This window comes from Microtus oregoni, unplaced genomic scaffold, assembly GCF_018167655.1.
Source record: "Microtus oregoni isolate MIOR12 unplaced genomic scaffold, Mior012 000017F_ref0000208, whole genome shotgun sequence".
NCBI classification, from domain to species: domain Eukaryota; kingdom Metazoa; phylum Chordata; class Mammalia; order Rodentia; family Cricetidae; genus Microtus; species Microtus oregoni.
Genome location: NW_024543076.1, coordinates 31001913 through 31029214, shown reverse-complemented (window position 1 = coordinate 31029214; position 27302 = coordinate 31001913). Strand labels below are relative to the sequence as shown.

The window sequence follows — 27302 nt, the reverse complement described above, 5'->3', positions numbered from 1 at the left end:
AAGATTTTTTTATTTCTGTGTATGTATGAATATTTGTCTGAATGTATGTACATACATTATCAGACAAAAAGGAAGTACCACAATACTCAGGACTTTAGAAACCATCAAGATAGCTGGGGGTGCGACTCAGAGGTGAAATACTTGTGTAGCGTGTACAAGGCTCTGGGCTTAATCCTCAGCAGCATTAAGAAGAAATATTTTAAATAATAAAATATTATTATGCTCTCACTTACCATGTACCATAACTCACTTAAAGTAGAAGGTAGCAAACATAAAAAAGAACACAAACATATAACAGATGTTTTCTTTACTAGTTAATGAAACAAAAATAAAACATTTCTCATAGATTCATAACTTAGTCCATTAGAAAATATCTCATTCTACAATCTCTCTGGGCTGGTTTTCCATCAGTTTCATCGTGCTGTGTTTTTACATATCTGTTTGGGTGAAAAACCCCATAATAAACAGTAAGAAAAATAATCCCAAGGAAAAGAGCGACAACTATGACTGCGCTGATAGGGATAAAATAGTCTGAATTAAAAATAGAGAGAGGATAAACCCAAAACACAGTCAAGATGCCCAGGGTGCCTAGCACCCTTACAGTATAATAGCAAGACATTGGACATTTGGTATTCTGTCCCTTGATATTAAAAAACGTAAACACAAGGATGAATCCAACAACAGTCCTATATAAGAATTCCATATGTAGAGAATTACAAAACTGAGTTTGGTTTATAAACGCCCAAATAAAACCTATGATCCAAAGAAATGACAGCAGGAACAAAGCACCCTTCACATCCACGAAGAGCAGAAGCACCACACTCAGCATCCATGACAGCAAGGTAAACAGCTTATAGAAGAGATATGTGAGTTTGGGCCAGAGTCCACGGAGGTGATTTTTATCAGGTAATGATTTTCTTAAAGCTATTTGATAATCGACTGTTGACCAAGAAATAGCACAGCAGGAAGCCATGATGACCGCATCTGCAAAGGAAAACACAAAAGACAGATTGGCCTATGAATGGTAACAGTAGTATTAGTAAGAACAGTAATAACAACAGTAAATTAGCTTGTGCCATGCACGCTTTGGCAGTGTAGACATGCCAACACATCAGGCAGTTGGCATATCTAATTCGCTGGAGGTAGATTTTGATATCTCCACATAGCATTAGGGGAGTCAAGGTTTTAAGAAATTTATTACTCAATTCTTAACATGCAACTATAAACTCACAGAACTGAGATTTGAAACTAAAACTGTCTTAAAGTTAATATGTTAATGAACTATATCATACTGCTTTAGAATAATCTTGAATAGATTCAGTAAATAAAACCTTTGCTAAACACTACAATTATGCCTACCATTTTCTACACTATTTAATGGCTCTAACCTTGTACACATACCTAATTCACTGAGAGATTGCTTAATGGGGTATGAGACAGTTGAACATAAAATTTAATGTAAGTATACATCATTAACAAAAATCATTTTTCATAACCTACCGATCCATAGTCACATGAACAAATATCCTCTGAAATTCACTAAGTTCTATAGGTTTGACATCTTTACCTATTTCTCCCAGCAATCAGCCAAAGAAGAAGTTCGTCGTTGTTCTGGGAATGCAAACCATTTCCAACCCCATCACCAAAGCAGAGGATGTTTTCACAGCGGAAGCAAATATTTGAGAAAATCAGAATGAAGTAGTCACAGGGTAGAAATGGCTTTGAGTTCACCCAGGGGCTGCATGTGCCTAGCCAGCTTGCCAATGGTGTCTTTCTTGCTGAGGATGAGGATGGGCAGGGCCTTATAAGCACATAGTCTCCTCTCTTGATTTTGGCACAAAACACAATGAATCTGTATTCATTTTCTCCTCCTGTTTAATTAAAATATCACTTTCCTCTAAACTTTCCAGTGACATTTTGAATTTTTTAAAAAAATCTTTCATCTTCAGGTGTTTGGCCTGCATGTGCCTGATGCCCATGGAGGCCAGAAGAAGGCATTGGATCTCCTGGAACTAGAGTTAGAGATAACTGGGAGTCATCGTTTGGCTTCTGAAACCTGAACCTGGTCCTGTGCAAGAGCAGTAAGTGTTCCTATCTGCTGACCCCTCTTTCCAGGCCAAGTATATGTTTTTGTATTGGAGCAATTTCTTTGTTTGTTTTATTTGTTTGTTTTTGTTTTTTGTGAAACAGAGCATCACTGTGTAGCCCAGGGTAGTTTTGAACTCAGAATTAATCTGCCTGCCTCAGGCTTCTGAGTTGCTGGGATCACAAGTGTGCACCACCATGCCTGGCTTTAGTTTCCAAATTAACACATGCACATAGCTTTAAAAGTTCTACAAACCTTTAAAAAAAATCAGCAGTCACTTTCTGCAGGTCCCCTGGCCACTGATCTGCAACCCCAGTCCCAGAATTCCTTAGTTTCTAGTGGGACCCTGTGAGAGCTCCCTTCCGTGCTAGTATGTCTACTGCTGTTATGCTTCTTCAGGCTTTGTTTAGGGAGCCATATTGTTGAGGTACTGTGGGCGAGACCTCCCATGATGTCATTTCTAGGAAACATATCTCACAGCAGACTTCCTGGACCTCTGGTTCTTAGAAGAACCTGCCTGTGCTTCTGCAATGTCCCCTGAGCCTTGGGTGTAGGGTTTGTGTTGTAGATGTATCCGCTGGGCCGGGCATCTCACAATCACTTGTTCTATAACAGGGTTGTGACATTCTGTAACAGCCTCTTATCTACTGATTCTATTCTCTATTCTAAAGAGAAGTGTCTTTGATGAGGGGTGAGAGCTATATATGTGTACAAGGACAAATATTTAAAATACTGTTAGGAATTATGATGGCTTAGTAAACTGGCAGCGGCATGTTCTCCTTGACCTCACTAGTCCTGGGCTTGGTAGAAAATGCATGTTTTTCCTCCCACTGAGGTGGCCTTAGAGACCTTAGGATTGTCATGCCATCCTGGCTGTCGTGGTTCATAGTGTTACGGCTGGGCAGGATTATTGGCTGCTTCCCTCTCTTGGAAGCTTGCATAACAAGTTCAGTGCTATGAAAACTAGTTCTCGGTGGGGGGATTGGGGGCGCTTTCAAGTCAGATCCAGCCTGGAATTCCTGGTCTTTGGTCGAAAGTGCCTGCTGCCTTCAGAAATAGTACCTTAACTTCTACCTCTGGGAGCAAACAAGGTCAACAGCAATAACCTATATTGTCTGGGGAGTCCAAAAGACTCCCCAGACCAACAACTTGGAAAGAGGGTTCCTTATACCTGATATTGGGGTTGTTTTTAGATAGCTGTGGTTCTTTGGGGAGCACTATTAGGCCAAGCAAACACCGTAGCATGTTTTAGAAACTGTTGTCCACAATCAGGCAGCCACGGCCACAGACCGTCCATTCCGTTCCATTGGTCTACCTGTCTGTTTTTATGCCAGCCCAAGACTGCCTTTGTTTCTACAGCTTTATTGTATAATTTGAGGAGATATTATAATACCTCCAGCTGAGGGTGTCCTCATTATTTCACTAGTATTTGTTTTGTGGGCTTTAGTGGATCCATAAGAATTCTTAGATTATTTTTACTAGTTATAGGAAGAATGACACTGGAATTTAGATGGAAACCACATTGAATCTGTAGATTACTTCTGCTAACACAATAACACAGCCATTTTTACAACACTGAGTCTGCCAAGCCAGGAACATAGAATATTTTTCCATTACCTAGTATCTTCTTTGGTTTTTTTTTTCCAAAGTCTTTAAATTTTCACTGTAGAGGTTTTCCCTTCCTTGATTGGGCTTATTCGCAGGTACTTTATTTTTGTGAGCTATTATAAATGGCATATCTTCTCTGATTTCTTTCTCTGTGAGTTATCTGTAAGTATATGAACAGTACTGATTTTTGTATATTGATCTTATGTACTACAGTTATACTGAAAGCACTTTCTTAGGTCTGCAAGCTTTATGGTGGAGTCTGTGGAGTCTGTAAGTACGAATTACGCAGCTGCAAGTAGGGACAATTGAACTTTTTCCCTCCGTATGTCTATCTCTTTTATGTCTTTCTTTTGTTTATCTAATGAGGACTTTGAACTCTCTATTGAATAAGAGAGATGAGAGTAGGCATCTTTGTCTCATTCTCAATTTTAGAGGGAATACTTTCCGTTTTTCTATTAGTTTAATATTGGCCATAGGTGTCTTGTATATGGTTTTTACATTTTGATGTATAATCCATTCATTCATAATCTCTTCAGGACTTTCGTCATGAAGGCATGTTGAACATTTTGGAATCTTCCTGCACCTCCTCCTTAAGCCTACTTATATAACATATTACATTTATTGAATTGAGTGTGTTACACTAATCCAGTAGCTTTGGGATCAAGCGCATTTGGTCATCATGCATGATATTCTTCATGGCAACATGACATTTTTATATTTAAAATAATTTTTATCATTATCAAATAACATCCAAAAAACATTAAAAAATGAAAAAAATCATTAAAATTCCACTACCAACAGCAGCCATACTTAATATTTTGGCACACTTTCATACAAATGTTTCTTTCTAGTCATGTATTTGTATCCTTAAGAATATACTGATGGAGGCGCTAGAGAGGTGGCTCAGAGGTTAAGAGCACTGGCTGCTCTTCCAGAGATTCTGAGTTCAATTCCCTGAAACGACATGGTGGCTCACAACCATCTGTAATAAGAACTTGTGTCCTCTTCAGGTCTGCAGGCAGAGCACTACATGCATAAAAACAATCTGTGTGTGTGTGTGTGTGTGTGTGTGTGTGTGTGTGTGTGTGTGTGTAGTTGTAAAAAAGAATATGCTGACTAAAAACCTTATAAACAGTTTTTGATTAAATTTGATCACATAAATGTTTTCTACATCATTAAAATTTCTCTGAAAAGCCCAGTGGTGCTGGTGCACGCCTTTAATCCCAGCACTTGGGAGGCAGAGGCAGGCAGATCTCTATGAGTTCGAGGCCAGCCTGGTCTACAAGAGCTAATTCCAGGACAGGCTCCAAAGGTCAAAGGTACAGAGAAACCCTGTCTCAAAAAAAAATTCTCTGAAAAGACTCTTCTAAGAGCTGTATGTTTTATTCTATATGTCTTTGGTAGAATTGCCATTTTTACTATGTTGATCCTCCCAACCCAAGAGCATGGGAGATCCTTCCATTTTCTAGTGTTCTCTTCAATTTCTTTCTTCAAAGCCTTAAAGTTTTTGTCAAATAGATCTTTCACTTCCTTGGTTAGAGTTACCCCAAGATAGTTTATGCTATTTGTAGCTATCGTAAAAGGTGAAGTTTCTCTGATTTCCCTCTCTGCTTCTCTATCCTTTGTGTATAGGAGGACTACTGATTTTTTTTTTTAGTTGATCTTGTAACCTGCCACATCCCTGAAGGTATTTATCAGCTGTAGGAGTTTTTTGGTAGAGTTTTGGGGGTCACTAATGTACACTATCATATCAACTGCAAATAACGAAAGTTTGACTTCTTCCTTTCTGATTCGAATCCCCTTGATCTCCTTATGTTGTCTTATTGCTATTGCTAGAACTTCAAGGACTATGTTGAAGAGATATGGCGAGAGTGGACAGCCTCGTCTTGTTCCTGATTTTAGTGGAATGGCTTTGAGTGTCTCTCCATTTAATTTGATATTAGCTGTTGGCTTGCTACATATTGCTTTTATTATATTTAGGTATGATCCTTGTATCCCTAATCTCTCCAAGACCTTTATCATAAACTGGTCTTAAATTTTGTCAAATGCTTTTTCAGCATCTAATGAAATGATCATGTGGGTTTTTTTTTTCAGTTTATTTATGTGATGGATTACATTGATAGATTTTCGTATGTTGAACCAGCCTTGCATCTCTGGGATGAAGCCTACTTGATCGTAATGGATAATGTTTTTGATGTGTTCTTGAATTTGGTTTCCCAGAATTTTATTGAGAATTTTTGTATCTATGTTCATGAGCAAGATTGGTCTGTAATTCTCTTTCTTAGTTGGGTCTTTGTGTGATTTTGGTATCAGAATAACTGTAGCTTCATAAAAGGAGTTTGGCAATGACTCTTTTGTTTCTATTATGTGAAACACCTGCTACACCTTAAGGAATATAGGTATCAGTTCTTCTTGGAAGTTCTGATAAAATTCTGCAGTAAAACCATCTGGTCCTGGGCTCTTTTTGGTTGGAAGGTTCTTTATGACAGCTTCTATCTCCTCGCGACTTATAGGTCTATTTAAATTGTTCACCTGGTCTAAATGTCTATAAAAATTTAGCCACATTCTCTATTGCTAGATAATTGCTCTTTCTTTCTCTCTTTCTCTCTTTCTCTCTCTCTCTCTCTCTCTCTCTCTCTCTCTTTCCATTTATTCCTTTTTATGTATTGTTTTTGTTTTTGGAACAGTATTTCTCCTTGTATCTCTGGCTGTCCTGGAACTCGCTCTGTAGGCCAGGCTGGCATTGAACTCACAGAGATCCACCTGCCTCTACCTCGCAAGTGCTGGGATTAAAGGCATGCATCACCACTATCCAGCTTTTATTTTTAATAAACTCTTTAAATTCTTCCCGTAAGAAAAAAAGCAATAGATAAAAAGTGAACATGCTCATCCATTCCTACCAAGAAACTATCTCCATTTGATAACCCTTGCAAATAAAAATTTAGTTTTCCCCAAGGGGGTCTCTCTGGGGACACAAACTACTCTTAAGCGTAGGCTGCATGCCCAGCAGTAGATGCCAACAGAAAATGGGCTCGATGGCATCTTTGAAGGGTCTTTGTCTCATATCGCCATGTCAGGACTTTTTCTTTCTTTTTTATTTTTAACTTTTTATCTATCTATCTATCTATCTGTCTATCTATCACGTTACAGGTCTTTTGTACATTTATTATGGCTTCTGGTTTTGTGTTTTAATGGTATTACTGAGCATGCAAACTAGTGGGTTTCTGTGTCTATATCTGCTTCTTGTGCCCTTTCTTGGGCTCTTTCCTCTCTATTTGTTTATTTTGTCTTATTCTGATTTGTTTGGCTTTTTATCTTATTATATTTTATTTTATTATTATCCCTTAGATGCTCGTATGTTTTCTAGGGAAGAGACAGAAAGGGAGTGGATCTAGATGAGAGGGGTAAACTGGGAATGGTAGAGAGAGAGAAAACTGTATTCAGGACATACTGTATGAAAACTATTTTAAATTTTAGAAAAGATCAAAAGAAAAAGCAATAAACATAAGGATATAATCACACCATAAAGATGCAAAACTTTACTTGTTGCATCATTTAATACTCAGGTGTTTCCAGACAACCTAAATTAGCGTAAATGACAGAGGGGCTGGTAGGCTGTGGTTTATCTGCCATTTGTAGCATGGTGCGTGTGGTAAGGAGAAGGAGGGAACCCTCCCTGTAATTAATCTGGACATCACTGCAGGATGTGCAGGTGAAAATAAAACAAAAAGCCAAATGCTGTCTTCTTTGTCTTAAGGGGAAAAAGAAAAGAAAAGATAGTGTACACTTTTCCAGGCTCTCTGAAGGACGATCTAGTGACCAACAGCAGAAGTTTCCCTCTGGGCAGACAAGGGAAGGAACAGCAGGAACACAAATAGAGATTATACCTTCACACATTTTTTTTTAATATTTGAAAGATGTTTCTGAATTTCATTTCAATTAGTAATTAAAAAATTCAAAAACAGTCCTGAGACTTATAAAGGTATAATAAGATTGCGATGGCATACGTCTAGCCGGGGGGTATTAGGAAAGACTTACACTGACTTAAAGTTGCCTGGCCCCGCTCCAGAAAGGCGTAGAGCTGAAGAATGAGCTGTGGGCAGCTTTCCAGGTAGGCCTCAAACAGCCTGAGCATGCTCAAGTCGGTGGCTATGTCTATAGCTTCTTTGTGAGGGTCCGTTTGCTCCTCCGAGAAATCACTCGTTCTGCTGCTGGGTTTGAAAACCACCTGGTAACCCTGTCTCAAGGCAAACCAATACCTAGAAAATAAACGTATTTCTCTTCAGTCACAGACTTTAAGACACTAAGTTTATTTTAATTAACATATGAAAGATAAAATTATGCATATGTATAAGATATGGATATTTCAAAACATGTACATGTTCAAAGTTTAAATCAAGTTAAAGATGTCTATCATTTTAAATATTTATTATTTTATAGTGAAAATACACAAGAATCCTTCTAGTTTTTTAGAATATACAAACTGTTATATATTCATATCACTGTTTATCATTATCTGAAGGTATCCTACCATGCAACAGGTCTTCTTATCTTTTTCTCTTACTATTACTTAGCATCTATTGATCAACTCTCTGCACTTATGCATCTTTATGATGTGTATTTATGCACACATTGGACAATATGTAAGTAAGGACTTTTCCACAGACCTTCTCCAGTGTGGGTGCTCTATACTCCCTTCACGGGCTTCACTCAGATTCGGACCTCATGAAATTTGAACGGCCCAGTGATGTGTGTATTAAGCACAGATGATCATACCTCATTTTTAAAATAATCAGCTGAGAAAGCTAAGGCTGCAAAATATAAATGATTACAAACACTTCTACAAAGAAGAGTGGGCCGACAGACAGTCCACACACAGATCCTTAACCACTGCATCCCAAAAGACAAATTATAAGTTAGTGGTGTGGTGGTCTGAATGTAATTGGCCCCTAGAATCTCACAGGGAGTGGCCCTATTAGGTATGCCTTTGTTGTGTGGGCATGGCCTTGTTGGAGGAAATGTGTCACTGCAGGGGTGGGCTTTGAGGTTTGCTATGCTCAGGATACAGTCCAGTGTCTCAGTCAACTTCCTGTTGCCTGCAAGATGCAGAGCTCTCAGCTGCCTTTCCAGCACCACGTCTGCGTGCATGCTGCCATGCTCCCCGCCATGAGGATAATGGACTGAACCTCTGAAATTGTAAGTAGCTGCCCCAATTAAATGTTTTATTTATGAGTTACCATGGTCATGGTGTCTCTTTACAGCAATAAAAACCCTAAGAGAAGTATTTATCAGATTATCGTAACTACAACAGAGAAAATTTCCTTACAGAATGTGAAGGCTGAGAAGGAGACTGAATCTGTTCCATTTAATTTAGTAAATCATTAATGACAACAAGGGCTTGCTGAGCATTTTCATAGTAGAAACACAAAAGGAAAACCAAACAACCACAACAAAACCCCTCAAAGACTCTTAAAGTAGCCCTGCTCAGGCCCTTCTTCTGAAAAGACTTTTGGATAAATACTGGCTACCAGCCTACAGATAAGATTCACAAAAAAATAAAATAAAAAAAGTTGACACTTATTTAGAAGCAATCTGAGGCTAGGAGAATGACAACCAAGACACCATTTCCAGACTTAGAATTCCTTATCTGTCATCAGTTTCTTCACAGATAAAATAATAGACACACAGAGAGACAGATATAGAGATATAGATAGATAAAATTATAGAGGAATAGAAATAAGGATATAGATTTATATAGAGACGATAAAGATATAGATTTGGATGATATGGATATAGTTACAATGCTGTTTAATCCAAAACTGTGGGAAATTTGCAGAGCCTGTAAAAGTTGTTCCCCAATTTCCTGCATTTTAATGTCAAATATATCCAGACTCTTAAACACTTCACACCACTTATGATATGACCTCCATCCCCAAGTTAGTCAGTCAACCCCTGACCCAGATTATCTCACTAGTTCCATAATTGTTCTTCCTGATCCTATTTAGTCTTTCAGCAATGGGTGTGGAGTTCAGAAAGCAGCTTTGGGGAATGGGTTCTCTCTACCATATGTGTTCAAAAAATCAGTCTCAAGTTGTTCAGCTTGTGGCAGCAAGCACCTTTACCTTCTGAGCCATCTTGACCACCCTGATTCTATTCTGGCCCCTCATCTAACCTATTCTCTTCACATCTCTTTTGAACCCTTTACATATAATTCATACGGCATTCCTCTAGCCAAAATGCTCCAATGATTTCTATCAGACCTAAACCCCCAAAGTCTTCCATATCTTCTAAGGTATCATGACCTGCCTCCACACACACGAGCATCACTGTCTTTCCACTTCCCCCACAGCTCCAGTGAGTCCTTGCTACTTCTCACAACATAAAGACCTCCATCTTCACTGCTACATCTACCTAGGACCCTTCTCAACCCAATATATTTTCATAGTTAGCTCCTTAACTCTACTTAAGTTTCTACTTGGTTGTCACATCTATGAATTATATTCACTGTGGGTTAGATGCCAGGGTAGAGAAAATGTCAACAACAATAACAACTGCATGGTCTCTATCTTCAATAATCTTACAATTCAATAGGTGTATCAATTATATACTAATAGCTACAATAAAAGGCAAAAGAAATAAAAACCATTAGAATAAAAAAACACACTGTGAAAGTATAGCATAGAGAAAAATTAACATTACCTATAACAGAAAGCTTTACTTGAGTCTCTTCTGGGTATCTAGCACAACAGGAAATATCTGCTTCCTATTTCTGAAGTGGTTTATAAACCAGTAGGTTAAATACTATTTAAAAACATAAAAATTGCATAAATATTATCCATTACACATAGAAAGTCTAATTAGCACAAGCAACAAAGCGTGATAAAGAAGAAAATGTCAGTGTTAAGAGTAGAAACTCAGACAAATGTGGTAGCATGCACATGTGGGCATAGTATATGAGGATCACTTGAGCTCCAGGTGACAGTGAGACCACATCTGTATCAATAGATAGGTAGGTAGGTAGGTAGGTAAGTAGGTGATAGATAGATAGATAGATAGATAGATAGATAGATAGATAGGTAGGTAGATGTTCCCATGGTTAGCGTTAATGGTCTATTTGGCAGAATCTAGACTCACCTGGGAGTGGGGCATCTAGGCATGCCTATGGGATTATCTTGAAGTGGTCAATTGGTGTAGAAAGACTCAGCTTACCTGTGGCCAGGGCTATTCCCTGAGCAGGGGATGCTGGACTCTATAAAATGAAGAGCTTAACTGAACTAGCAGGCATCCATCACTTGCTGTTCCTCCTGTGGATGCAATGTGGCCAGCTGTTTGAGGTTCCTACTTCCTTGAATTCCCCACAACGATGGATTACACCTTGAATTGTGGGCCAAAATAAACCTTTCTCTCTTTAATTGATTTTGTTGGAGTATTTTCAATACCAGCAATGGGGGGGAGGGGGAACTGACAGAAGCAAAAACTCTAACAACATCAAAATGTTTGGATTCAGATCCAGATTCTGCCCAGTTCTAACCTCTCTTTGCTCAGCATCCAGAATTGAAAGCTGGAGTTCTTCATCACCTCCCTTCTGGTCAGTGGGCTGTGCTCCATGTGATCTACAATATGGAAGATGCCCAAGCGGACCCTGTCAAGTGCTGTGTAAGTCCCTGGGAAACAGAGTGGATAAGCTGCTTACACTTCCAGGAATGTGATGAAGGAGCTTAGCTCAGTAGTGTAATGGTTCATGGAAATTTTACATAAATCTTTGTTTATTTGAGGTTAGTTTCATAGACAGGAAGATTTGAGTATAATTTCCTGACTGGTATTCCATTGTTTCAGTTTATGGAACAAATAGTCAAGAAGCCCAAAAAAAAAAAAAAAGAAACAGAGAGTGCTTTCCTAGCATAATTTATCCCCATATATTCTTTCATTTGAGGGGAAAAATAAGTATCCGGTCTTCTTTTCCGGTAATGAATTGCTGTTATCAGGCAAACTTTCATAGTGACAACAGATGAATTCTGGGAAGCACACACTTACTAGTGAGAAAAAGAAAAAGAAAAACAACGAAAATCAGGAAGGAACCCGAGGGCATTGTGTGAACTGCACTGCATGGTTACTCGGTTTTTGCTCTGAAGGCATCCAAAGTCCAAATGACACAAAGCAGATACAGCTCAAGACTAGTCAAAATGTCCTGATGGGGAGTCTGGGTGAGAATCTACAGAGTAGTTAGAAATTTGGGCCATTTCAGAAAAGAGGAAGCCATAGGTAAAGAACCCCAAATCTATGCTTACTTTCCTCGAGCCTTTGCCTATTCCTCACACACATATGGTAAGACTTTGAGAAACAGGAGAAAACAAGTGAATGGACCCCTAGAGATTTTACCAGCTGGCTTACATCAAAGAAGAGCTTAGAATCTGACTCTCACCAAATTAAAAGTGACAGGCAAGTATCTCAGAAATCCCCCAAGTCCCAGAAATGTCACTGTGTAGAAGTATAAAATCTAACTCAAAATGAAGAGATTTTACCATGGGTGAAAAACAAAAGAGATTTGCCCGAGCTAATCCTCAACCAAGCTTCGGTAAAATATCTAGGGAATCTGCCTGTAATTTAGCTGTTGCTTTGAAAGAAACCAATGTCTTTGCAAGGTATCAGTCACCTTGTAATATTTGCACTATGAAAAGAATTACTTGACATACAGCCAACGAGGAAATGTAACTGAAAACAAAGAGGGAGAGCAGCTAAAGGACGCATCAGCTAGAAGAAATGCAGTGACTCATGACCCTGATCAAACACCACAGAGGAGATCTGTGTCAGGTCTATGAAGATAAGAGGGGTGAACGGCTGGAAATGTGAAGCAAAGACATGGACCTTGAATAGAGTGTTTACTTGAACTCTTCTACAAGTAAAATACACAAAATCAAAATTAACTGGATAGAATTAACAGCAAATTTAGCCAAAACCAAGCACATTATTGAACTAAAGATGGGTGCTATAACTTGAATATTTGTGATTCCGAAAATTCATATATATTTAAAACTAATTTCCATTATGGGGGAGAGTGTTTCAGAAATAACTAAATGATGGGATTGATACCCTATTAATAAGACCCCAAATAGTGTCTTAACTTCTTACCAGCTAACTAGACAACTAGAAGGCAGCTCCTAAGAATGAGAAAACAGGACCTCTGTAGTAGTTTGAATGACAATTGTCCCTATAGCTTCATATCTTTAAGTGTTTAGGGAGTGGCACTATTTAAAAGGATTAGGTGTGACCTTGTTGGAGGAGTGTCACTGGGGGTGGGCTTTGAAGTTTAAAAACCCAAGCCTGGCCCAGTGGTCCTCCTCCTGCTGCCTGTGGATCCAGATGTAGAACTCTCAGCTTCTTATCTAACACCATGTCTACCTGTGTGCTGCCATGTTTCCTGCCAAGGTGATAAAAGACCAAACCTCTAAACTGTAAGCCAGCCCCAGATAAATGTTTTCTTTTATAAAAGTTGCTGTGGTCATGGTATCTCTTTATAGCATTAAAACAAGACAACTTCACTATATTGTGACCTTCCAGGACCTTAGTCTTAGAATTCGCAGCCTCTAGAACTGTGTGTTGTGAATTATTTTTACTCACAAGCCACCCAGTCTGTTACACAGACTATTTTAAATGTTACAGGAGCCTCATTAGACAAAGCTCAAGAGAAACCAAATGAAATCAAGTAGGAAAAAAAGGGCAGGGAGGTGAGGACCTATGAGATGAACTTCAAAACACCGTGTTGAATTCAAATTCCAGAAGAAAAGGAGATGAAAACAGGAAAGTCAATTTGACAAAATATTGGTAAAAATACATTTCCTCATCATCAAAACAGCAGTTTATAGATCCATGAAGTTTAATGAACCCAGACAGAAATAATATAAACAAAGACACACACTTAGGGCCACATCATTCTTAATTGCTCAGAGTTCAATATATAGAAAAAAGACATCTTATCTTCTGCACAAACAACAAAAACATTAGTTGATTTCTCATCAGAAATAAGGTAAGCCAGAGGAACATCATATTAATAATTACAATAAACAGAAATAGGTTAAACACTTCACCTTAAAGAGGCTGTCAGATTTGATTTAAAAAAAAAAAAAGAGCAGGGAAGGAAAAATAGCTCAAAGGTTAAAAGCACTGGCAGCTCATCCAGAGGACCAAATTCAATTCTCTGTACCTCCGTGACAACTCACAACAAAAATAACTACAGTTCCAGGGGATCCAACACCTGGCCTCTGCAGGAACAGCATGCATGCAGAACATAGCCATAATGTAGGCAAAACATGCATACACATAAATAAAAATAAATAAATCTTTTTTAAAAGATGCAAATTCATGGGACTAGCAAAATACTTGCACACAAAACACAAATAGTTTTGAAGGAAATCACACAAAAAAGTTGATCTGCCTATACTGATATCCCAGACAAAACAAGACTAGGTGAGGATTAATAAGGATAAGAAGGGAATGTTATAATGACATAAGAACCAGCTCATCATGATATCATAACACAAGTGGTGGTGGCTCACACCGTTAATCCCAGCACTTGGGAGGCAGAGGAAGGTGGATCTCTGTGAGTTCAATGCCAGCATGGCCTACAGAGCAAGTTCCAGGACAGACCGGGCTGTTTCACAAAAATAAATAAATAAATAAATAAAAATAGAAAGAGTTGGCACGATAGAATAACACTTCTATATCTGTATGCCATGTTAAATAAGACATATCATACTTAGAAGCAATAGGCACATATACCTAATAAATAATTCATGGAAATATTCCTTATCATCCATCTACTAACACAAACACCATTTATTCTTATTCTTTAAGGAAATGGCCCTCCAATTCAGGAAATGCCACATTTTCAATCCTTAGCCCAGACAAACCTGTGGATTTAACAAACTGCTCTACTTTTACCCATTTCTCACTACTTGTTTCGGGAGTCTCCCACTTCCTAGACTAAGGGATTACAAAAATAGAGATTAACAAATGAAGGAACTTTTGTTACTTGTTTTTCACAAACAGCCAGCATAATTCAGTGATTTTTCTTTCTCTGCTTCATTTAGTTGTTTACACAGACAAACATTGACATCATTTTTTAAAGCCGCATTGTGACTAATCTCCACCCCACTCCTGATCCTACTGCTTGGCCCTCACCCTCCTCCACAAACACCAGTCACTGTTATTTGTTTCATGTGGACCTTCTCAAGTTTCTTATGTGTGTAAAGAGACATAAACATAGATTCCTTTCATGACCTTTGTCATTTTACTCAGTATAAAGAATGAAACTGTACCACTTGCAAGAAAATAGATGGAATTGGAGACCATAATGTAAGCAAAAGAAACCAAACTCAAGAAATAAAAGTGTCATATTTTGTCTAATATAACGAACCCTAGATAGTATGACATGAATAAAGAAGGGGTACTAGTCAAGGGGAGAAAGGAGTCAAAGATGAAAAGGATCGAAAGACAAAGAATGTAAAAAGGTGGGGAAGAGACAAATATCACAAGTGTTCTCCCATACATGGAAAGGCGAAACTTAAAAAAGTCATGAAAACAGAAATAAGACTACTTTGGCGGGAGAAGATGAGGAAGAGGGACAAGAGGGGTAACAGAAGGGCAAATGAGCGTGAGCAAAGTATAATGATATACATGTATGAAAATTACTTAATGAAACACAGTATATTGCATGCTAATAAAAATATTAGCATAAAAATAAGCCTCCCAAAGTGCAATCCTTACATCTTTTGACCTAGCATAACTATATAACTCTTATTGGTTATATGTGCCACGCACTACATCTTACCTACTGTAGATCTATTCGCATACCAGCACTAACCTTTCCTTTGCTTCTGATGAGAATGTACACCTCAGAACAGACTAGAATACTGTCTTTTCAGCTTCCCTAAAACCAAAAAGTTCCTCATTGCACATTTAGTCTCTCTCAAACACAGTAAAATACCTATTAAATGAAAATACCATATTAATGAATCTGGAAGTTTCTGGCAGTACAGCAATGATTCACCCAAACAGCAATAGCAAAGAGCAAGTAACCTTTGTGCCATTTTCAAATACAGAACCTTTGTACCTTTGCTCATCTGACTGCTTAGCTATAAAAAATGGTTATGTCTGGATTAAAGAATAACAACATGATTACAATATCTCTAGGCGCATACTCGGTCCTGTGGCAGCCCCTTGTAGGAGCCCTCCTCCCACCTCATCTCCATTTCCTGGGAACTCCACCTCTCGGGACTGACCCAGGCTGACCCTACCCATTCATCTCTGTTGCTCCAGACTTAGCCTTTGCCCTACTGCAGTCTGCCTGCCAGAGCCCCTCCTCCCCCATACCTCCATTTCCTGGGAACTCTCTTGGTGTTGACCCAGTCCCTACCCCAAGCTCTCACCTACTGCCCCTCCCATCTCATTTCCTCTGTCATTCACCAACTCGCTGAAGCACTCTCTCCCAAGGCCCAGAAAGCTACCACATTTGCCTAGGATCCAGAGAACAACAACTGAAGATCAGAACACCCAAACAACAATAGCAAGACCAGATAGCAACATGAAGAAGCACATCAAACATCATAACCCAAGATCCTAGACCTGAATGCAAAAGCACAGGCATGAAAAGCCAAGACAAGATGCCTACACCAGAACAGTAACCTTATTACAACAAGCCTTGAAAGCAGCAATCTAGCTGAAATACAACACAAAATTGCAATTATGAATATGTTCAAGGAGCTTAGTGAGAATATGAATAAATCCCTTAATGAAGTCTGTGAAAACACAGACAGTTGAATGAAAGAATGAAATCAATTCAAAACATGAGAGTAGAATTTAACAAAAAAATAGAATCACTAAAGAAAACCAAACTGAAATAAAACAAGTAAATATTTTGGGATTGCAAACAAAATCCCCAGAGGTAAACTTACCAACAGTAATGGTTTAAATAAGAATGGCCCCCAGAGGCTCATATATTTGAATGTTTGGCTGGCAGCAGTGGCTCTACTTGAGGGGGATTAAGAGGTGTGGCCTCATTGGAGAAAGTATTCCACTGGGGGTGGGTGTTGGGGTTTCAAAAGTCCAAGCCAGCCCAGATGCTCTCTCTCTTCCTGCTACCTTTAGATCTAAATGTAGAACTCTCGGTTACCACATCTGCCAAGTGCTGCCAAGTTCCCCACCATGAATAGATAATAGATAAAACCTCTGAAACTGTAAGCAAGTCCCAATTAAATGTGTTCCTTTATAAGAGTTATGATGGTTACGGTGTCTCTTCATAACAATGAAACACTGGCTAAGATACCAACAAAGTACAAGTCGTTGAAGAGAAAATCTTGGGTGTTGAAAACAAGTTAGAGGATATTGAGAACTCAGTCAAAACAATGGTAAATCTTAGAAAAATTCAGGTTCAAAACATCCAGGAAATCTAGGACACTATGAAAAGACCAAATCTATAGGGATGGAGTAAAGAGAAGAAATCCATGTCAAAATAAAATATTTTTAACAGAATCATAAAAGAAAATTTCCCCAACCTAAAGAAGGAGGCACCTATTAAGGTCCAAGAAGTATATAAAACACCAAATAAACAGGAACAGAAAAGAAAGTCCCCATGGTACGCAATAATCAAATCACTAAATGGATGAAAAACAACGAAAAACTATTGTTGGGGTCCACGAATCTGGAAATAATCCACCACAAAAGATCAGGTTTGAGCAAGTCAAAAATTTATTTAGAAAAACTTATAGAGAGGCAGTAGGGGGCATGTCCCTGAGATGAGGGCAGCAGCCAGTTTTAAGGGGAAAACCCCAAAAAGAGACAGTTCCTGAGTACCATCCAATCATAATGTAATATGGGAGGAGTGGTGGGGATTTTCCACAGTGGTACACTTCCAGTCTGCCAGGGAGTTGTGTGGTTTGGCAGCCCACACTACTCTTGGCAAACCACTCAGAAGAGGATTAAATATTTGTGATTTGACCTCATTATACACCTGTACAATGTGGTTGGGGGTTAGAGCCCAGCCTCAGGAAATTGTGGGTAATAATTCAGAGTAGAACAAACTAGAACAAAATGGAGTTCTCACTGTTAAATAGAAGCTAATACTGCAAGAGAAAAAGAACAAGTAACATATAAAGGAAGGCCTATTAGAATAACACCCGGCTTCTCAATGGAAACTCTAAAAGCCAGAGGGGACTGTAAAAATGTTCTACAAATTCTAAGAGACTTTGGATGCCAGCTGAGATTACTATAGCCAGCAAAACTATCACATTTGACAAAGAATGAAAAACATTCCATGATAAAACAAACGTAAGCAATGTCTACCTACCAGTCCAGCTCTACAGAAAGCACTAAAAGGAACTTCAGTTGAAGAGGATAAAAACAACCAAGAAGACAGAACTGATAAACATCAGGACAGAATTAAAAACAGGAGAAAACAGTTCCATAACAAAAAAAATCAGAAATCAATAAACACTATTCATTGATAAATGCCCAATATTAATGGTATCAATTCCCCAAACAAAGAACACAGATTAATAAATTGGATTAGAAAACAGGATTTATCTTTCTGCTTAATCCAAGAAACACATCTTAACATCAAGAATAGACATCACCTCGAGGTTTAAGGATGGACAAATATATTCTAAGTAAATGGGCCCAAAAAGCAAGCAGGTATAGCCACTGATGTGTTTTTAACAGAAAACATAGACTTCAAATGAAAACTAATCACAAAAGATAGAGAAGGAAACTATATACTCATTAATGGAAAAAAATCTACCAACAGGATAATGTGATTATAAATATGTGTACACCAAACATGGAGCACCCAAGTGCATAGAAGAAACACTACTACAGCTTAAATTACATATGGACCCTCGTATGCTGATAGTGACAGACTTCTCCCCCCGCCCCCATCAGGGTTTTTCTGTGGCTTTGGAGCCTGTCCTGGCACTAGCTCTTGTAGATCAGGTTGGCCTCGAACTCACAGAGATCTGGATGCCTGCCTCTGCCTCACAAGTGCTGGGAATAAGGGCATGCACCACCACCGCCCGGCAGTGAGAGACTTTCATACCCCACTCTTGCCAACTGAGAAGTCAGCAAGACAAAAACTAAACAGAAAAATGCTGGAGATAAGATGACTTCATAAATCAAATAAGCCTGACAGATATTACGGGACATTTCACCCAAATACAAAAGAATATAACTTCTTTTCAGCACCTCATGGAACTTTCTTCAAAACTGACCACATACTTGAAGACAAAGCAAGTCTCAGCAGATAAAAGAAACTTGAAATACCATCCTGAATCCTATCTGAGCACTGTGGATTAAAACTGGAAAATTACTGAAAAAAATCAAGACAGAAATGAGGGTGAAAATAAAATTTTAAAACTGAATTACATTGAAAATATGACATAACCAAGCATATGGGACACGGTGAAGGCAGTTTTAATAAACAAGTTCATAGTTGAAAAAAATTAGTGAGGGAAACAACCTAAATGCCCCTTGACCAAAGAATGAATAAGGAAAATGTGGTACATTTACACAATGGAGTACTACACAGCAGAGAAAAATAATGTCATCTTAAAATTTGCAGGTAAATGAATGGAGCTTGGAACATCATATTGAGTGAGGGAACCCAGACCCAGAAAGACAATTATCATATGTACTTACTCATCAGTGGTTTTTAAACATAAAGAAAACTAACCTACAAATTATAACCCCAGAGACCCTAGATAACAATGAGGACCCTAAGAGAGACATATATGAATCTAATCAATATGAGAAGTAGTAAAAGACAAGGTCTCCTGAGTAAATTGGGACCATGGGGACCACGGGAGAGAGTTGAAGAGGAGAAGAGAGGCAGGGAGGGGAGCAGGGAAAATGTATAGCTCAATAAAATCAATTAAAAAAGAACACTATTTAAAAAATTGGTGAGATATTATATTAGTAGCTTAGTAACACACCCAGAATATCTAGACAACAAGAATAAATAACACCCAAAAATGTAGATGGCAAGAAATATTCAAACTTAGGGAAGAAATCAACTTCAAAAATAAATAAATAAATAAATAAACAATAAAAAGAATCAATGAAATGAAGAGTTGACTCTTTAATAAAATCAATAAGACTGACAAACCCTTAACCAAATTAACTAAAAGATAAAAGAGAAGACCCAAGTTAATAAAATTAGAGGTAAAAATTAGTACATTACAACAGACATGGAAGAAATTCAGAGATGCATTATGAACATACTTTTAAAATCTCTACTCCACTTTACAAACTGTAAAACCAAAAAGAAATTGGTGAATTTCTTGAGATATATATATCCCAACAAGGTTAAATCAAGATCAAATAAACAATTTAAACAGACACATAACCTCTAGTGAAACAGAAGCAATAATTAAAATTCTCAAAACCCCAAAAGGTCCAAGACCAGACTGATTCAATGCAGAATTCTATCAGCCCTTCAAAGAATAATTAACTCAAATATTCTTTGATTTATCCTACAAATAAAGAAGCTGAAGGGCTATTTCATAATTCTATTAGGCCACTATTACCCTGATACCAAAATCACTCAAAGACCTAACCAAAACAATTATAGACCAATATCCCTTGTGCCATAGAAGCAAAGATTCTCAATTTTAAAAGTTTCCCAACTAAATCCAAGAACACATCAAAAAGATTATACACCATGGGTTTCATCCCAGGGATGCAGGGATAGTTTAGCATACCTAAATCAATAAGCACAATCCACTACATAAACAGTAAGGTAAAGGTAAAAATATATCATTCTCGTTAGATGCAGAAAAGGCCTTGACAAAAATCCAACATCCCTCCATGATAAAAGTCCTGAAGAAACTAGAGATGCCAAGGATATACAAGGAGCATAATAAAGACAATTTACAGCAACCCACAGGCAGCATCAATCTAAACAGAGAGAAACACAGAACATTTCCACTAAAAGCAGGAACAAGACAAGGTGTCCACTCTCTCCTTATCTATGCAATATAGTAACTGAAGTCTTAGCTAGAGCAATAAGACAAGAGGGGAAATCAAAGGGATACAAATTGGAAAGGAAGAAGTCATAGTATCTTGATCAGATTATATGATTTTATATATTTCAAAATCTTAAAAGCTCCACCAGGAAATTTCTACAACTGATAAACTTTCAGCAAAGTAGTAGGCTATAGAGTTAACATAGAAAACTCGATAACCTTCCTTTATACAAATGACAAACTGAGAAAGAAAGCAGAGAAGCAGCATAGTTCATAGCCTCAAAAATATATACATCTTTGGATAATGTTAATGAAACAAGTGAAAGACTTGTATAATAAAAAGTTTAAGACATTGAAGAAAGAAATTGAATATATCACAATATAAAAAGACCTCCCATGTTCATAAATTAGTAAAATTAATATTGTGAAAATGACCATTCTACCAAAATCATTCTACAGATTCAACACAATCTCCATCAAAATTACAGTACAACTCTCCCCAAAAAGTAAACAATTTTCATCTTTATATAGAAACACACAAAAAAGATTACTAAGACAACCTTGAATAATAAAATAATGTCTGGAGGTATGGCAGTGCCAGATTTTAAATTGTACTACAGAGCTATAAGTAATAAAACAGCATGGTATTGGGATAAAACCAGACATGCTGATTGATGGGCTCAAACTGAAGACCCAAATATAAGTTCATGTACCTATAGATACCTAATTTTTGACAAAGAAACCAAAAAGGCACTCTGAAGGAAAAATGGCATCTTCAACAAATGGTGCTGGTCAAACTGAAGGCAGCTGCATGGAGAAGAATGCAAATAAATCCCTATTCATCGCCCTGCACAAAACTTGACTGCAAATGGATCAAAGACCTAAACATAAGACCAGATACACTGAATCTGATAGAAAAGAAATTGGGAAATAGGCTTGAACTCATTTGCACAGGGAAGGTCTTTCTGAACAGGATACTGTTAGCACAGGCATAAAGATCAACAACCAATAAATGGGACCTCGTGAAGCTAAAAATCTCTGTATGGCAAATATTGAACACATTGTTTGAGTAAAGGAGATGCTACAGAAAGAGAAAGGGACTTTACAAATTATACATTTGATAGAGGGTTAATAACCAAAGTATATAAAGAACTAAAAAACAAACCATGAAGAAGGCAATTTAAAAATGAAGTACAGACCTAAACAGAGAGTTTCAAAAGACAAAACATGAATGGCTAAGAAACACTTAAAGACATGTTCAGTGTTCTTTAGCTATCAAATGAATGCAAATTAAAAGTATTCTGAGATTTCATTTTTTACCAGAAAGAATGGCCAATATCAATAAAAAAAATGATAGCACAAATAATAAAAACCCAGAGACAGATATCGAGGTTCAATCTGAAGGCCAGAAAAGCAAAGCAGCCAGCCACTAGCTCTTACCTACCTCAGACCGAAAATGGGCAATCCTGCCTCCATGAATCCTGAGACTGAGTATGATACCTGTCTCCTCCCATTTTATATTCCTCTCCAGTTCTGGGATTAAAGGCATGCACCACCACTGCCTGGCCTCCATGGCTAACTAGTGTGGCTTCTGGAATTGAAGGTGTGTGAAACCATTGCCAGGCCTGTATGGTTGACAAGTTTGGCTGCTTTGCACTGATTTCAGGCAAGTTTTATTTATTAAAATGCAAATAATATACCACTATAAGCACATGTTGGCAAGGGTGTGGAGAAAGGGAAACTCTCATCCATTGCTGGTGGGAGAGCTAACTTGTACAACCGCAATGGAAAACCGTGTGTCAGTTCCTCAGGAAGTTGGTCATAGATCAACCTAAAGATCCATCTACACCACTCTTAGGCATATACCTAAAGGATGCTTCGTCCTACCACAGTCACTTTAGAGCCTCTCATTCACATCACTGGTAAATGGGGGGGGGGGGTCAGCAGCAGAAAGAGGAGGCTCTGCTAATGAATCCAGAAAAGGTCTAAGAGGTCAACTAAGATGTTTGTAAAAACTGATGGTTGAAAGCAAGTAATATATACCTACTTGCAAATAGAGAACCTTGCACATTTGACTATGCAAATTTCAAAAACGGACCTTCTGCTTGGATAAAATAACAGTGCTGGGAATTAAACAGACACACTCACCTTGTAAAAACTCCTCCTTGCAAGCAATGGAGTAGAAGAAAAGAATGCTCATTTTCTTGTCTTGTTTTCTTTAAGTCATCCTTCAACCACGAATAGCTAAAACACTGGACTATGAGTGTTCCACAAAGCACAAAGCTTAGTGTTAAAACACCAAAAACATATTGTCCATCATGGAAATACCTAACAGACAGGAGGATGTCTGCAACCAAATCAGCTATATAGATTATGATGCCAAAAACTGACACGGCAAAGTTGCATTTGGTATATTTCATTATGAATGACTAAGGCTCTTGGTTAGCTACTCTTTTTCAGATACAAAAATAGGGGGAAATAGCAGAATGAATATTAGTTTATCCTGCAGCTTAGTACTGAATTAATTTCTACTCTCTGAGTCTACTTAGAGAAAAGAATATGGAGATAGAGTTCAGGGATATAGTGTTTATCTAACACTCGTGAAGTCCCATATTCAGTCCCTAATACCAAAACCAAATAAGTATTATGAAATTGGAACACTAAAATGAAAGTAAATAATTTTAACTTTCTTTTCAAAAATTCTAATTCTTATCCAGTGGGACAAGAAGGCTTCGTGGTATCTTCTCTTCTATCGTGATCTTCATTACAGATGATGCTGTCTAAAACAAAACAAAAACATGTTTCTAAGTCTTAATGATAAAGCCTGGCCCATGATATTTTGATCTTATGTTTCTAAGTAGAGCATATTTGCATGAAATAGACATTCTATAGTTGGAAAGTCAAGTCTCAGAAGTATAGTTACTAGTTGTCATGTCATCTGAAGCTCAAGTACTTATCATTTAAAACTAGGTCTTCTCACAAAAATATTTATTATAAGACCATTTATATTGGCAAAAAAATGCAAACTACCTAAATGTCACCCAATTCCAAATCACACTACAGAGACATGGTAGCAAAGACAGCACACTCCTTGCATAAAACACACCTGTATACGAATAGTTCAGACTAGAGGACCCAGAAATAAGCCCACAAGGCCACAGCAGTAAGATTTGAAATTAATAGAATGTAGGAAGAAAAATCAAAGCACAGGCACAGGCAAGGACTTTCCGAAAAGGACTCCAAAGCCTCGGGAAATAAGAGCAAGAATTGGCAATAGGACAAAGTAAGATTGAAGTGCATCTTCACAGAGCAGGAAGCACCCTGGAGTGAAGACACACCCGGAGGAACAGGAAAAATCTTTGTCACGTATTAGGGGGGTTAGTACCTAGACTCTATAATAAAAAAAAAAACTAGAAAAATTAAACATTAAAACAACAAATTATCTAACTAATGGGCAAATAAATTTAATGATATTCAAAAGAATGAATAAAAGTAGTTAATAAACGTATTTAAAATGGTCAACATCCATAGCCATTGTGGACACGATCATCAAGACTACATTAGCAGGGCTAGAGAGATAACTCAACCAACATAGTTAGTATTATGATCCCTACTGTATAACTGTTCTGAATGCAGTCTGATAGCAAGACTTATCTGACTCAAGCATTTTTGTTTTGTTTTTCCTAATTGCCAGTAGTTCACCAAGAAAAAAAACAAATCCAGGTTTCTGTCCACTCAGATTTGAGAATACTGTTTTCTATGAACTGCAACATTTTAATAATATATATGAGGTTTGCTGCTCTTATAGTAGCAATGGTTTAATTATAGAAAACAAAGATTTTTGAACATTTTTCTACCTTCACTCCCTGGCATGTAACTATCAAATTCGTGTCTCTTTGGATTTTGTTGTTTTCTAGTGTTTGATTTTAAAAATTAGTATTAGAGTTTCACTAAAAAACAACAACAAAAAATAGCTAAGCAACTTTAGCTTGGGACCAGGGCAGAAGTACTAAAATGTAACTGAACATATTTCTGCCATTTTGTACTATGTTGCAAAGTGGGGTTCTCAGCACTGATCATTATAAAATATCTATCAACCCCCAAAACTTGAAGATGCTCTTTATACTGCAGTGCCGGATAGTCAGCGAAGCTTGAACTCCATATGTAAAAAGAGACCAGCACACTCATCTCATCACTACTACAAATTTTTTCATCTTTAATAAAGGGTAAAATTATATGTCTACTAAAAATTATAGTAAAATAAATTTTCCCTATTATTTACTGTCAGTAAATGTTTGACCTGATATTGATTTTTGTTTGCCTAGATTATAAAGCTGCATAAAACATTTCATAAGTCACAAATGGAGAAACTTAAACTTTGTCTTACTGAGTTATCTGGCAGGTTAGAAAAGATAACCCATACAGCCCATAGAACTCCCTAGGTAAGCCCTTGGCACACAGGACTCAAGAAATGATGGTTATTATTTGCTGTGTGCCTGATTGTCTGTGTAAGCATCTGTGTTTCCCAACTCTGACTTAAGTTTCTTTAACAAGAACTGAAAAGGTTGTTTTCCATGATGTGATCTTAGAGCTTCGAAAAACAGAGGAAATATGATAAGAAAAATTTTAAATGTCAACTGTAATTTTATCTGAGGAACGAATGCCATTTCAGAAGACTGTTTTTCTTCACCATTCTTTACCATACGCTACAGATTAAACTTTTCCCCTCCAAATTTACATATCGAATCCCCAGTTCCCAAGTATGACCTGTTAGGAGAGGGGAACTTGAAGGAGAAAACAACGTATCCGCTTTGGAGGGTGGTTAGGAGGGCTAGTCTCAGGAGGGCTGGCCTTGCAGCTCAGTGCAGAGAAAACTGGCCTGGCGGGAGGCCCAGGGTTTGATCCTCAGTGCCTCAAAAAGGGGGTGGAGAGAAATGGAGAGGGGCTGGGGAGGAAAGGACAGTAGAGGAAAGGTCCTGTGAGGATAGAGGTCAGAGCGAGGAGACAGGCACTTCCAGAAACTGCCCCTACCGGCTCCTTCACCTTGGACTTCAGTCTCTGAAAGTATGATTAAGCGAATTGTAATCCAATGAGTCTGTGGTGTTCTATGTGTACCTGAACTCTCTATAAAAACATTTAGTACTCTAAAAGCCCGGAAAGAAAAGAATTACAAAACACACACACCCAAACTAGTGTCTACTGTTTCATAGTATTTCCCACATATCTGCATTAAGTTTAAAAGTCTACAGGACAATCCTAGAGGGAACTGTACTCTCTCCTAGAATTATACTCTACTTATGAAACAAGAACAAAAATCTTAATTTCATTTTCAGACTCTCCCAGCAAAACTATAATCAGATGATTTCAGAATATTAAAGGCTGACCAAAATGTCATAGCTGAGCTGAAATGTCACATAGGATGTTTAATATAAGGAGTTTACATGGTTATTGACGACGACACCTAAGCTGTCTGTGTATATTTCGATCAGCCCATCGCTAAAGAGAACTCGCTTTGCCTGACATGATTAAGTAAACCCCAACAGGCTTTCATTAACATTTTACAAGGCAGAGTCATTTCTATGAAACAAAAACTGTATTATTATCAGAACATTTCTTAATAGACTTATTAACATAGCAATGTCCACAATATTGATTCAGTCAGACAGAACAAGATCCCCACAGGAAGCAAATCTACACGGCAAGCTCATAAACAATGCGGCCATCATAAAGACATCCCACAAATAGTTATAATTGTAGTTTTATAACTAGCTTACAGATAGCCCATCTTTCCCTCCACAGTTGACCACTGTCCCAATGCCACCCAAGTAAAAACACCACCACCTACAAAATGTGCCTTCTACTTACGGACTTAATGCTCAGCTGTATGGCTAGCTGGCTGCCAGCCAAAACACACAACCTTTGCCCTAGGACACGATCACTCGGCAATAAAGCAGTTATTTAAAAAAATATTTAAAATGAGGAAAGTTTCACTTAATCAGCCAAACTTAATTCATGTAAAACTAGACTTACTGGGACAAATCTGAAAGCCGTCTTTAATTCAATGGCCCTTCTTCACAATCTTCACCTTAGGGATTTTATTTCTGCACTGAACGCCAGGATAACGAGTGTATAATCCTTTTGGTTGAATCGCATACTAAAATGAAACCAAAGTCACCTGTTAGTCACATGTAAAACTCCAAACTGTTGATAAGAATCCCTCACTGAGGAGAAATCATATGTTTCCTGATTTATGTTTAGACTCTAAGCTTTAACATATTTATCGTTTAATCGTTAATAAAATACCATTTGATAGGGGAATATCCTATTCACAACAGCTTCAAAATAAATAACTAAAATGCCTAAGAGCAAACCTAATCAGGGAACTGAAGCTGAATGAACTCTACTGTTGTGGGAGGTCCTTCTGTGTGCTGTGAGTGTGTGCTCCTCCCATTGGCTAACAAGGAACCTGCTTTGGCCTATGGCAGCATAGACTAGATAGGCGGGAAATCCAAAGAGAAAGTGGGAAAAGAGAGAGAGCAGGGTCATGAGAGATGCCATAGAGTAGCCCAAAGAACAGTATGCTAGAACACCCGAGGTAA

At 37.8% G+C, this 27302-nt stretch overlaps 1 protein-coding gene across 1 annotated transcript; it reads right to left on the bottom strand.

Annotated features, from left to right (window-relative positions):
• On the bottom strand, positions 1–26837 carry Xkr9 (XK related 9). Its single transcript, XM_041667740.1, has 4 exons — positions 26734–26837; positions 22852–23483; positions 7733–7953; positions 1–984 (listed from the first exon to the last, which is right to left on the bottom strand). Exons 2-4 carry the CDS (start codon positions 23121–23123, stop codon positions 356–358), a joined length of 1122 nt encoding a protein of 373 aa, XP_041523674.1. The 5' UTR covers positions 23124–23483; positions 26734–26837; the 3' UTR covers positions 1–355.
• Between the last annotated feature and the right edge of the window lie 465 nt (positions 26838–27302).

Excerpts from the sequence above, each read along its gene's own strand:
- Xkr9 (XM_041667740.1), bottom strand. The coding sequence starts at position 23,123 with ATGAAATATACCAAATGCAACTTTGCCGTGTCAGTTTTTGGCATCATA. Across the intron at positions 7,954-22,851 it reads CAAGGAGGAGTTTTTACAAG|GTATTGGTTTGCCTTGAGAC; the intron begins GTGAGTGTGTCT and ends TTTATTTTCTAG. Across the intron at positions 985-7,732 it reads CCAGGCAACTTTAAGTCAGT|ATGCGGTCATCATGGCTTCC; the intron begins GTAAGTCTTTCC and ends TTTCCTTTGCAG.